Source organism: Podarcis tiliguerta (assembly GCF_965153285.1).
Source record: "Podarcis tiliguerta genome assembly, chromosome: 13".
NCBI classification, from domain to species: domain Eukaryota; kingdom Metazoa; phylum Chordata; class Lepidosauria; order Squamata; family Lacertidae; genus Podarcis; species Podarcis tiliguerta.
The window spans coordinates 1,551,957-1,565,771 of record NC_139546.1 but is presented as its reverse complement, the minus strand read 5'-3'; the positions used below and the strand labels follow the sequence as shown (position 1 = coordinate 1,565,771).

Genomic DNA, 13,815 nt, shown 5'->3' with positions numbered 1-13,815 from the left:
AAAATATGATCTTCTCAGACTTGGTTGAGTGTCAGGCCTAATGAGCACAGCATCTCATCCCAGGTAGGTCTGGCCCCATGGATCACTTGCCAAGACTGAAAGCCCCGCCTCCTCACAGCCTCCTTTTCCTTAACGTGGGGCTGTGAGGGTTGTCTTTCTGTCTGTTTGGTTGTGGGCTGCTTTGGGCTGCCCTGGGCAAGATAAAGCAACCAACAAATTTAATAAATAATAACAAACAATATTAAATAGTTTCTTCTTGTCCCCGTTCCCCCACTCTACTCTGTTTTGTCTTATATAATGCCTGCTGTATTTCTTTGCAGTGCTGCGCACCCAGGGCCCCACGGGGGGCAACTTGTATGCTCAAGCGAGGAAGAAAAGCTGCAGTGAGAGCCCCCTTCCCCGCAGGGCCCCGGCTGCTGCAGATACCAGCCCTGACCCCAGGGACTATGCCTGGTCCGTGGGCAGCGACTCGGGACACTCTACAGCCTCTCTGAGGGCGGACAAGACTGAAGAGCGTCCCCTGCCAGAAACCCAGAGTGTCCTGAGCCCCCTGGAGAAAGAGGGGCTGGAGCAATTGCTGAGCGGCCTTGGTCTGCAGCACTCAGCCAGGCCTCCTAAGGATATGACCGATGCCCAAAGCCCGTTCAGTGGGACCCGCCACATAGTACCCGCCCAGGTTCATGTGAATGGAGGTGCCGAGCACAAGGACAGGGAAACAGACATTCTGGATGACGAGGTGTCCAGCCACGACCTCCACAGTGTGGGCAGCCTTGGGACTTTGTCCTCCTCTGAAGGGCAGCATTCCAACCACCTTGGAAACTTCCGCTGCCACAAAAGCAGCCAGAATTCTCTTCTGTCAGATGGCTTTGGAAGTAATACTTTGGAGGAGGAGTACAGCAACACTCTGGTCCCAGATTTGGACATTGGTGGAGACGCCAGATATGAGAGGCACGTTGGAGGCACCGACCCAAAGCAGTCGCAGCAGCTGCCGAGAAATACTGCCGTTTCCACCGAACCAGAGGCCTACGGCCTCAGTGGCTACCCAACCCAGACATGGGTGCGGGAACAGCAAATGGTCGTCGCTCATCAGTACGCTTACGGCCCAGAGAATGAAGTACGGCTTGGTATTCGTGACGTGGCTGAGAACTCCAGCAACCTGCGCAGCCAAGCCAGAGGTCCAGATACCCCTGCGCGGGGATCCAGCAGCAGAGATGCTGTGCAGAGGAGCCTCGGGAGCATGCTACCGTCCTGCAAGATAGCACAAATCCCTGGCCCTGAGGTTTTAAAATTACAACACAACCTCGAACTGGGATTGAACATGGGAAACGATTCAGCAGGCTTGCCATCCTCCCCCACCCTGGATATTGATCAGTCCATTGAGCAGCTTAATAGATTAATATTAGAACTGGACCCAACATTTGAGCCTATTCCCACATGTATCAAGACAATCAGCAGAGACACAGGTCAGCTGAATGGCCTTGCCAGCCCTAAAATGGACGTGGGGGGGTTTGGGATGAGCCCCAGATCCCATGGGAAGGCAGAGGTCCTGGAGAGAAACCTGCCTCAGCAGGGTGAGTTATTCTTCATGATGCATCAGTGAAATGTGTTTTTCTTCAGTGGTTAAAAGCTTCCATTTGCCATTGCATAGTGTGAATATGTTAAACGTTTGTCACTGAGAAATGGAGTATCTCAGTATCTCCCTATTACAGATCTCTGGAACATTGGGATGGAACTGAAGTCATTTATCTTTTTTCATTAATATGTTTTTTTCTACACCTTATATCAAAATAATTTCTATCTTTATATTTCAATCATTATATTAAACCCAAAGAGGCACGCATAGACCATGAAATCCCAAGATTCAAAGTGGCCAATCAGATCTTCCCTGTTACGCTTTGGGTCTCTCATGTCACTTCCTCTCCCGCCAGATCCTCCCTAGGAGAAGATGTCGGGGGGGGGGGAGTGAGAATGGCAGGCACATCATGGAGTTCTCATTCTTTTCAGTTGCTTTAGTTCTGTGAGGTTCAGGCTGGGGAGACAGATGAGTAAGGGGAGAGTATATTCAAATATTTATTTATTGTTATTTTATTTGTTAAATTTGTGTACCACCCTTCATCTTTAGCTCTCACAAAATGCATAAGAAAAACAAGAAGGAAAAAGCACAAACCAGTAAACTCCCTCCCTCACTCCTCCCACAAACACATTAAAAAAAGGGTATAAGATGTTAATCAAGCCAAAGGCCTGGTTGAAGAGAGACATTTTCGCCTGGCACCTAAAGGTGTACAGTATAAAGACGGTCTAGAGTTGTGAACATCTTTGGAATTTTGAGCAGCGTTTATTTTGGAGCCAGTTACAGTGGCACCTCCAAGTTAATAAGAAAGAGCTGTTCACAGAGTTAGTTGCTCAGTCCTCCTCCCAAGCTGGAATGAGCATATCCTATTTGTGTGATTGTACAAATAACCCCACATTGTATATAGTCGAGGGGACTGCATGTGTTTGTGCCTCCACAATGGGAAGATGGTCAGAAGCAAGGTTTAGGGCTGCTTAAAATAAATCTTAATTATTTGGTAATATTCTATCTTACCCAGCATTCTGTCTCCTTAGCAGCATACATAGACCCAGGAGAAATAGATTTACCTTTTTATTTTGTCTATAGTGCAGGTACTTTACTTGCGATTTGCCATTTATGGGGGGGAAAGGTCATTATTCATTTACTTTTTCCCCCTTAGGAGAAACTCATGAGACAAGAATTATGAAAGACTCCCTGTATAATTCTGTCCTTTTTATTATGAGCAGAGTTCTCAAAATACAAGCAATATGTAAAAAAGAAAAAAGTTGTAAAAATTCATCATCATCATAATTTATTATTTATACCCCGCCCATCAGGCTGGGTTTCTCCAGCCACTCTGGGCGGCTTCCAGCAAAATCTTAAAATACCATAAATAATGAGACATCTGGAAAGCACCAAACATTGGGAGTGCTTTAAATCTGAGTGTAGTGTTTCTCGTGTGTGTGTGTGTGTGTGTGTGTGTGTGTGTGTGTTCATGTTCCCCATCCCTTTTAAGCTAGATCTCACTGCAGTCTTAAAGAGGGAGGCTCTGAAAGGCTTTTGGAAGCATTTGTGAATGTCTCCCACCTTTAACCGTGGCTGTGACATCAAAATCGGGCTCAACAAGGAAGACCTTTAAGGTCTTGCGAGAGCATCGCTGACCCTGCCTGCTGAGCAGGACTTGCCCGGTAAGCAAGGTGGAGGGCTTGAAAGCTCTCCTCCAGCTCCGCAAAGGTAAGGATGCTCACACAGGGGCAGTTCCAAGGGGACGCATACTCATGTATACTCATTTTTGCATATACGCACCATCCCCCAAACATCACCCCCAAATAAGATGCAAATGTACTGTATTTTCAGAGACCGCTGAAACATCTCTAGGAGAATCTTGCTGATGAAAAGCAATCTCAGAAAATAGCCGCTGTGTTCTCTGCCCAGTTTGTAGAGGAGGAAGCTGCTCTTCCCAGTTTGAGGCCAACAGAAATGGCTTCGTTCACAGCTGATCCAGGGGTTGAGAGGGCTAATGCCTCTGGCCAGGCCACTCTCTCTCTCTCTCTCTCTCTCTCTCTATATATATATATAATTTATTAATTTCAACATACCAATTATTATACATTCCACAGAACTTCCCATCTTATACAATATTTTGGGACTTCCATCAGCACCTCTGATGATCCACCATTTTTATCATTTCTTCTGCATTTCTTAAATTCCTATTGCCTTTAATTATCTTAACTCACAATCCACCTCCTTAACCATTTTTGCAATAATTCAAATAATTTACCTCACAGAACTTCTTGCAAACCTACAAACGTAATCTGGTCATCACAATTACTTTTCAAATAGCCCGTAAATTTACACCAGTCTTCTGTGAATCTCTGGTCCCGCAGGTTTTGAATTCTTCCGGTTAGCCTATCCAATTCTGCATAGTCCATCCATTTCATCCTCCATTCTTCTTTTGTCGGTAATTCTTCTTGCTTCCATTTTTGTGCCAATAATATTCTTGCTGCTGTCATTGCATATAAAAACAACTTACAATCCTTTCTGTTTATATCATCTCCTACAATGCCAAGTAAAAATACTTCTGGTTTCTTAATAAATGTATATTTCAACATTTTTTTCATCTCATTATATATCATCTCCCAGAAGTTTTTCACCTTTTTACATTCCCACCACATATGATAAAATGTTCCCTCTTTTTCTTTGCATTTCCAACATTTATTGCTAACTTTATACATTTTAGCTAATTTAACTGGTGTAATATCTATACATCATTTTCATCACATTTTCCTTTAAGGCATTGCATGCAGTAAATTTTAAACCTTCATTCCATAGTTTTTCCCAATCATTCAACTGTATATTATACCCAATATCTTTGGCCCAATGAATCATTACCGACTTTACCTCCTCATCCTTCAAATGCCATTCAAGCAGCAATTTATACATTTTGGACAAAATTTTATATTTATTACTTAATATCTCTACTTCAAACTTTGATTTATTATCATCAAATCCTTTTTCTTTAAAATCCTGTTTAAACATTTCATTGACCTGGCGGTAGTGGAGCCAATCATTCACATATTCTTTAACTTCTTCATATGGCTTCATCTTCCACTTACTCCCTTCTTTTTGTATTAATTCCCCATAAGTTATCCAATTCCCACCCATATTGATCCTTTTCACACTGATTGCTTCTAATGGAGATAACCAATGTGGCGTTTTACGTTTAGGTTTTGATACCTATCCCATATTTCTATTAGAGATCTTCGAAATATGTGGTTTCCAAATCCTTTATGGACTTTTGTTTTGTTATACCATAAATATGCGTGCCAACCAAATCTATTATCATAACCTTCCAGATCTAACAATTCTGTATTTTCTAATAACATCCATTCATTTAACCAACAGAGACAAGATGCTTCATAATACAATTTCAAATCTGGCAGGGCGAAGCCTCCTCTTTCTTTAACATCTGTTAACAACTTACATTGTATTCTCGGCTTCTTTCCCTGCCAGATATATCTTGAAATTGCTTTTTGCCACTCTTTAAAAATTGTTGCCCCCTTGATTATTGGAATTGACTGAAACAAAAATAACATCTTTGGTAGCACATTCATTTTGATAGCAGAAATCCTTCCCCAAAATGACAATTTCATCCTTCCCCATATTTCCAAGTCTCTTTTAATTCCATTCCACACCAGTGTATAATTATTTTGAAAAAGATCAATATTTTTAGGTGGTAACCAAATTCCTAAATATTTAACTTTTTTTTACTGCTTCTATGCCAATTTGTTGTTGCAGTACTTCCACCAAGTCCTGTTTCATATTTTTAACTATCATTTTGGTTTTCTTTTTGTTCAATTTAAAACCTGCCACTTGCCCAAACTGTTCTATCTCCTCTAATACTCCTTTAACACTTGTAACTGGATCTTCTATTGTTAGTACCAAGTCATCTGCAAAGGCTTTCACTTTATACTCATTCCGACCAACTGAAATTCATTTTATTGTTTCATTTCTCCTTATTATTATCTCTTCCAGTACCAATATGAATAATAATGGTGATAATGGACACCCTTGTCTTGTACCTTTCGTAATATCGATACTTTCTGTTACTATATTATTTACAATCAATTTTGCTCTCTGTTCTGAATATATAGCTTTTAATCCTTTTAAGAAGAATTGTCCAGTGTCCATTAATTCCAGATTCTTTAACATGAATTCCCAAGATATATTATCAAAGGCCTTGTCCGCATCCACAAAAATTAACACCGCTTGCTTTTCATTTCTGGCAATCAGATATTCAATTGTATTAACTATATTTCTTATGTTGTCTTTCATCTGTCTGCCAGGTAAAAAGCCTGCTTGGTCCTTATGAATTATCTCATTCAATACCTTTTTCAATCTATTTGCCAGTATGCTTGCAAATAGTTTGTAATCATTATTTAACAGCGAAATTGGCCTATAGTTCTTTACTTGTGTTAAATCCGAATCTTGTTTTGGTATTAATGTAATATATGCTTCTTTCCAAGTTTCTGGTAATCCTCCTTTTCTTAATATATTGTTCATCACTACTTTCAACGGTACAAGTAGGGCGTATTTCATTTCTTTATAATATTTTGCTGTGAATCCATCCGGTCCCGGTGCCTTTCCACTTTTTAGTTCTTTTATACTGGCCAGGCCACTCTCAGCTGAATACCTGGTGGGAACGGAAGTAAACACAATCTCAGGGTTCAGGCTAATGTCTCTCAGGTGTTTCCCTTCCCTTTCACCCCAGTTCTCCCCTCCAGCCAGGAAAGCGGCAAATGTTTACTGTGACAGTACTTAACAGGTTTCATCTAAATTCAGCCAGTTACTGTAGAATTACCACAAGACCTTCTATTTCTAAAATTGGATCATCCAAGTTTTCTGTGGTGATACGATATTTCATAACTTGAATTATGAATATCCAGCTCTTCTGGACATCAGTCATACGAGAAATATGCAAAATAACCAAACAAGTATTAGAAATGACCCCAGAATTGGCCTTACTCAACATCTTCCAAGACAATAATGCCCACTTGCACCACAAAGAACTCGTAACCCACCTACTCTCAGCAGCCAGCAGCATCATAGCCAGACACTGGAGAGACCTGTCAGGAGGAAGCATGGACCAATGGTACCAAATAGTATGGGAAACAGCCCTACTAGAAAAATTAACCAACAAACTGAAACTGACACAGGGACAAATAGAAGAAGATGCCTTCATCACACACACAGGCCAGCAAGACAACAACAGGAACCTGCCAACAGCATTCGAATCAATCTGTCTAACCTGATCCAAAAACACACACACACTTCACTCACCCATGAAAACAAAGATCACCACAAACAAGCAACAATCACACCCTAGGCCAACCCCAACCTCTCTCACCACCAAAGGAATACAAGCGAAGAGTAAAGAGATTCCGCACAAGCAACACTGACACTAAACCCCACAAATACAATAAATAGAATAGAAGCATTGCCACCCAACCCCCTCCCCCCTCCCCTCCCCCTCTTCCCCCTCCTCTTCCTAAGGTAACACTCATGTCTCAACAAATGAAACTGACCTGTAGAAAATGTAACTTGAAAAAAGAGACATTGCACATAACTTTTGTATACCAATAAATCTTTAATAAAAATATATTAAAAATAATAATAAATTGAATCATAAACAGTGTACTAGAAGCAGACCACTTTTTGCCTGTTCCCTGGAAAGAAAATATATTAGGATGGAAAAGGGGCTTTTAGCCTAACTTTCCCTTAAAGGTAAAGGGACCCCTGACCATTAGGTCCAGTCATGGCCGACTCTGGGGTTGCAGCGCTCATCTCGTTTTATTGGCCAAGGGAGCCGGCGTAAAGCTTCCGGGTCATGTGGCCAGCATGACTAAGCCGCTTCTGGCGAACCAGAGCAGTGCACGGAAACGCTGTTTACCTTCCCGCTGGAGCGGTACCTATTTATCTACTTGCACTTTGACGTGCTTTCGAACTGCTAGGTTGGCAGGAGCAGGGACCGAGCAAGGGATTCTCACCCTGTCGCGGGAATTCGAACCACCAACCTTCTGATCGGCAAGCCCTAGGCTCTGTGGTTTAACCCACAGCGCCACCCGCGTCCCTTAGGCTTTCCCTTAGGCTGTGCTTAAAAAGGGAAGCTTCCATTTTCCACCCTGCTATGTCTTCCCCATTTCTTTCTCCCCTACGCTTACATAAAAATACACGCATGTGCTGGCAGCTGTAGCATTTCTGATAAACAAGGAAGAATGTCTTATAAATATTAAGCAACTGGTGTTAGTTCCTTTTTATGAGCAAATAGCAGTACAGGGATGACATATGGCGAGTATTAACCAGGGCTCACTTGGAATGCAAAATGTTAGAATTTACTTTGGCTAGGTTTGCTGACAACACTGCAGTCAGTGATGCCATTTTAAGTAAATCTACTTGATTTTATCCTTGGCCATGAATTACATCCCTTTACTGCAAACTCACTTTACCTGGTGGTCACTTTTTATATTGCCCAATAGATTTTGCTGCAAAGTATTTGTCTGAATGTTTAACGTGTAACCAGATTGAGCTTCTCCGTGTGTTTGTATCTCCAGGCTCTCAAGCAGATGACGTCTTGAGTGGACTAAACAAGAAGTTAAGCCGGGCACAGTTTGAGAACAATGTCTCAGCCCAGCCATTATATCCAAAGTGTGAATGGGCGGAGCCTTCTGCCGAAAGACTAGGTTCATACAGGCCTGGAGGGGAGTCAAATGAGGTAAGAAAGTTGGTTGGCATCCATCTGTCTTGAGAGACAATGGAAGAGTGCGCCTTTGGGGGTGAGGTCAAGCTGTTGGAAGGTTGCAGCACCTGTAGAGGCTGATAGGGGAGAGACATGTTTTGCTGCAGCTGGGGTAGAGGAAGGCATCCGGTGGTGCTGCTGGAGGTGTACCATGGTGTTTCTTCCTTCTGCACTCCTCTCAGCAGTCATTCCTCCTCTGGTCACTGCTGTCGATATGTGACCTGACTGGTGCTGCAAGGGAGTCCCACATGGCGGGGTTGATGTTGCCAGCTTTCATGTCATGTTTGCAGGTACCTTTGTGTAACACAGTTGGTCTGCCAATAGGTCTGATGCATGAGGCCAGCTCCTCGTAGAGCACATCCTTGGCGAACGTTGCTGGTGTCAGCAGCAAGTTGGATGCTCTGGCACAGCTTTAGGAGTCATTGGCACATTGTCTGGCAATCCACTGGGCATCACTCCTTGCCTTTCTCAGTGTATTTTCACAGGGAACACACTTGTAGTTGAGGAGAGCCTCACAGCAATAACAGATTCCATGTCCTTTAATGCCAGCCTCTAACCAGCCGGGAGTAGGTTTGTTTCTTTTGCCCAAGGAGGACATAGCTGTGTTATAGGTTGCCTCTTGGATGCGGTCTCACCTTGCTTCAACACTATGTCTGGTGCAGGTCAGTAGAGCTTGTTCAACAAAATCAGGGAAGCACTCAAAAAGTTCTGGCAGTGTTGATTCAAGGCCGCACTTTCTACTTTGGGCTTTGGGCTGTCTTTGGGTGGAGATGGATCTTTCTTGCCACCAGGGAGTGACTATCTGTGTCACAGTCAGCATTGTGGTAGCTCCGTGTGGCACGAACACAGTTCAATGCTGATTGCCTGGCGACCATCAAGTCCAGCTGGTTCCTCTGGCCTGATATTGGCTGTTTCCAGGACACTCAATCTTTTGCCTTGGTGCTCGTGGTGCAGAGGCTGTGCACAGATCAGGCAAGCCTTCCTTTGCCCGTTTTCCTTCATGCTGCCAATAATACCAAAGTGGCCGATGCAGTTGTCCAATGTGTGATGATCGTTCCCAACTCTAGCACTGAATTCTCTCAGCAGGAATAGGTGTTCTCAGGCTGGGACCCTCCTGACAACCTGGTCTTGCTCCTCTTAGAACTGGTCCTTGGTCTGTATGGTCAGAGCACAAAGTGGGAGCCTAGACACTCAAGATGCTAACCAGACCGGAGGTTGTTGAGAGGCGGAGGGAAAGCAAGCATTCTGAGCCCTCCGGCTGGTGGTTCTATCACAGACAGAAGAGAGGTCCTCACTGTGAAAGCTATGCCGTGAACGTGCCCTCCTTGCCAGAAAAAGGTGTAGTTTTACTCTCAGAGGCTGCCATTCGACGTGAGTCTGGTGTCCTGTAGAGCGGCAAGGTCAGTGTTGAGCCTTTTCAGCTCACGGTCAATGATGGCCATCTTCCCTGAGTCATTGACCTGTAAGAGGCTGGTGGACAAGCCAGGACACATGGTCCCGATGTACCAGCTTGCTAGGCACAAAGGACTTTGTTTCCATTGCCTTAGGGACTTCATTCCGGATTTGTGTAGAGTTTACTCCTTCACCTTTTCTTCTCCCAAAGACGTTCCGCAAGGCAGTGGGTTTGGATTGTTCCTCAGGGTTTACTCCTGAAACTTTTCTCAAGAATGAGCATGGCTGCAAGGCAGTGAAGGTTTAGGACCAGCATTGTCCCAGACAGGCTCCCTTTCCAAGATGACAAGCCCCGCCTGCCCCTCATTTCCCAGCAGGTGCAGGAAGCGCTTTACCAACCATTGGACCCAGTGTTGGTCTTGTCCACTCAATCCGTCAGAGCCTGTCTTTGCATGCAGGGATGTCCCTCACTCACCAAGGGTTTAAGACCCATCGGTCAACCTCACCTGTTTAGCCAGGCATTTGAAGCCATTTCCCCCCAGGGCGTGTCCGCTGTCGCCTGCTGACAGCTTCTAGGAGCCGCAGGTGAGAGCTGAGTGCAGGGGGGGGGGGGACCAAAGATGAGCAAACTGCCCAAGAAGGAGCGCTGCGTGTCCCCCACCAGAGGTACTTCCCCTCCCCTGACACCCCATACACCCCAGGTAAGAAAGTATTACTTGAGTAAGAATGCCTAATCTATCACTGTTTTCGGGATTGTCTGCATGCCTACAAAGATTTGGAACCAGCCCTGTGCTGTTGTTGTAGTTACCACTTTGGAGCCAGGAGATGTAAATCTGGCAATGGGGTCAGTGGTCATTTCCCCAGATTAACTGCGACTGGGCTGCATGTGTCCACTTGTCTGCGGCTTTAGGAGCGCTGAGATCTTTCTGTTTTAAAAGTGGGGCAAAAGGTTTATATAGGCTGACTTGATCATGCCTGGGAAAAATGGGCTTCCTCCATGTTTCTGTTTTATAATCTAGAGGCGTGTTGAACACTATCAGGAAGGCCGGGATGAAGCGGACAGCAGCATCTTCTCACCAACAAAAAATGGGAATGAAACGCTCCAGACTACTCCAGCATTTCCAGTATCACCAGAGACTCCCTATGGTGAGACAGCGAGTTTTGTATTTTGCTTCTATATCTTACAACCAGGCTTTTTTCAGCCAGAACTCACTGGAACTCAGTTCTGGCGCCTCTCAGGTGGGTGCCGCGGCCATTGTCCTCACAGCTCTGGCCTCTCAGAGCTCTTAGAACTGTTAGAATTGTTCCACAGTACAGACTAGACTTTCCTCGTGCAAAATAGCTGCAGCTTCTTCAACTGTTTGCTTAACATTAATAACGGGAAGCAAAACAGGGAGTATAAATAGATAAAAAAGTAGGTATCTTGTGCACTTAAAGGTCATATAAAAGACGGAATTTCAGCAGACATGTCTCTTCAGACTCTCACATGGCAAGGTGCACCTGCCAAAATTCCCTTTTCTGTATAGCTGTTGAAAATACAGGGACTTCGTTCTTCTTTGCATTTGATCACCCTAGAGACCCAGACCTATTGCAGCATTAACAACAATAAAATTGCTGAAGTGTGCAAGAGTCCTGCGTTGGATCAGATGCTATATTTAGCTTTGCATGTTTTGTCAGCTAAAACAGTTAATCATTTACAGAGAATCCAGGTACACATATTCCTGAATGTGGACTCTGCTCATAGGTGACATTTTAAGTATATTTTCTCCTGCATGGTTGATGAAGTTTGGCGCTTCGTGAGAACAAAGAATTTATAGAATATTTTTCCTGCTGCTAACATTTCTGTGGACAGTCTGCAAATTCAGTCGCTTGGCTGCTTGAGCAGTGTTACTATGTTAATTACTAAAACATTTCATTGCATAAATGATATTTTAATAAAGCACTGCCTTCAGAGTTATATAATCTATTCAATACAGAAGGCTTTTGGAGTGTGGGGTGTGCGAGTGTGAACTTGCACATGCATCCATACTCACCTCGATTATTATTACAGGCACCCCCCCCCCCCCGCCGTTTACACAGGGATTACATTCCAGGAGCTTGTGCACGTAAGTGAAACTGTGTAAAGTGGGGAGCACCCCACTTTAATAGGGAGAGAAGAAAGAGAGACAAGTGTCTCTGGAGTAGAGAGGCTTGGAAGTTGGCAGCTCCCCCCCCCCAGCGCGTGGTGAGGGCGGGGGTGGGGTAAGGTGCTCCAGGTGAGCAATAGGGGGTTGAGGCCAAGCTGGGCAGGTTGACCTTCCCTCCCCCTTGCCCTCCACGCACTGGCACCTCATTCCCAAGTGGGGGTTGGGGTGCTGGGGTTGCCTGCAGACTCCACCCCAAGGCTGCCAAGCCATATCCAGCTGCAAGCTGGGCAAGAGGGCAACCGAGAGCAGTCATTGTCCTCCCACCCACCCCCTTGATGCTGCCGCCCACCACATCCTGGTGCTTCTGCGCTGCGGCCTTTCCCTGGTTTGGGCAGCAGCCCCAGCGAGGGGAGGGAGGACAGTCTATGTATTTATTTATTTTGTGGCCGTCCACATAAATGCAGTCACACAGGAGTGGGAAGCGAGGGGGGTATATAAAAACAGGATGAAACAGATCAAGACCACAGAGCCATCCATATTCCCACCTAGGCAAAGAGAAGGGGGCAGATCTAACCTTAATAATATACATACAGAAACATCACAATAGAGGTGGTGATACCTACTAGGGGCAGGTAACAGAAGCCTGATATCCTCTTAGCAAAATGGGACCAACTGAGCATAAGTTGCCATACTTTGTGCTATTTCTGGTGTGTCCCTTGATGGTGAATTGTCCCAGAGCTGGACAGAACTTCTCAGAGGGAGCTTCTATTATTGGGCATGTTCGTAAATGAACTGTTTCTGGTGGTATTTTTCCCTTTTCTCTTTGACAAAAACATGTTTGTCAGAGAGGACTATGATCTGTGCATGTTCAGTCAAGCCGGGTGCTTTCTGTTTCTGCATACCAAAATATGTTGTCACTGTCAGGGAAAATGACTTGGGAAAAACAAATGATCTGCAACAAGACTGTTTCTATGAAGATCTGTCAGATAGATGCCCCAGAATTCTTTGGCTTGCTAGGTTCATCCAAGTTTTTGATTAAACTGGTGTGAGATTCCTCTTTGGAATCTATAAAACAGAAGCCACTGATAGGACCTTAAAGAAAGTTAGTTTTTAATGTTTACTCCGTGAGTATGTTCCTGTTTTCTCATCTGTTTGTTAAAAATATACTCTGCCTTTCACCTCAGTTAGACCAAGGCAGCGGGACAGTAAGCATAAATGCTGCAGCGCTCTGAGCACATGATAATACATGGGTGTAGATCTGGGACAGATCCTGCACCCAAGATCCTGCCCACCCCACCCCCATATCCATACATTATATCTAAATGAATGTCTGAGAAGGGCTGTAATCTGCACTGAGCTAGGGTCTTCTTTGAGCCAGGAAGCTCTTAGTTCACATTTCATCCTTGAACTCCCTTGGTGGTCTCAGGGAAGGCACTTTTCTGTCTATTTTGTGCTATTTCCCCCCACTATGTCGCAGTGAGAATAACTGCTTTTTCTGCACCTGCATTTTGTGCTATTGTAAGGTACATTTTGTGTGCTTTGCTGCTAATTTATTCATCATGTTTGTCTGCAAGTTTAAATTCTGCATTTACTGGATGCTTCTGTTCTTATGTTGTGTTCTTACCTGTTTGTGAGTCAGGACTGGTGAGATTGAGGGTCAGGACACTACTGATCAGGCTTGCCTCCCATGATTGAGGGGTCTGGGGCCATGCAATGTCACCACACACATGCATGCACTCCCCACAACATGCACGCATGACGTCCGCACACCCCACGGCCCCACATAGATGGCGCCCCTGCCACTGATGCTTGGGTCTCCAGCAGAAGGAGCTATGGCAGTGGAGATGCGAATGGCCGTGAAAGGGAATTGAGCACCCTGGTTGTTGAATCAGCAGCTCCCTTGAGTCTTCAGCTCCTTCTCTTCAATGCCAGTGGAACATACAGTGGTACCT

General features: G+C 44.6%; 1 protein-coding gene across 4 annotated transcripts in view; it reads left to right on the top strand.

Annotated features, from left to right (window-relative positions):
* The window catches only part of TNS3 (tensin 3), a 78,040-nt gene that overhangs the window by 32,417 nt on the left and 31,808 nt on the right, over window positions 1-13,815 (top strand). For all 4 annotated transcript variants that reach the window (XM_083407472.1, XM_083407473.1, XM_083407474.1 and 1 more), the window contains 3 exons: window positions 321-1,571; window positions 8,161-8,321; window positions 10,757-10,883. In XM_083407472.1, coding sequence (XP_083263598.1) covers window positions 321-1,571; window positions 8,161-8,321; window positions 10,757-10,883 — 1,539 coding nt within the window. The remainder of the gene's footprint in view (window positions 1-320; window positions 1,572-8,160; window positions 8,322-10,756; window positions 10,884-13,815) is intronic.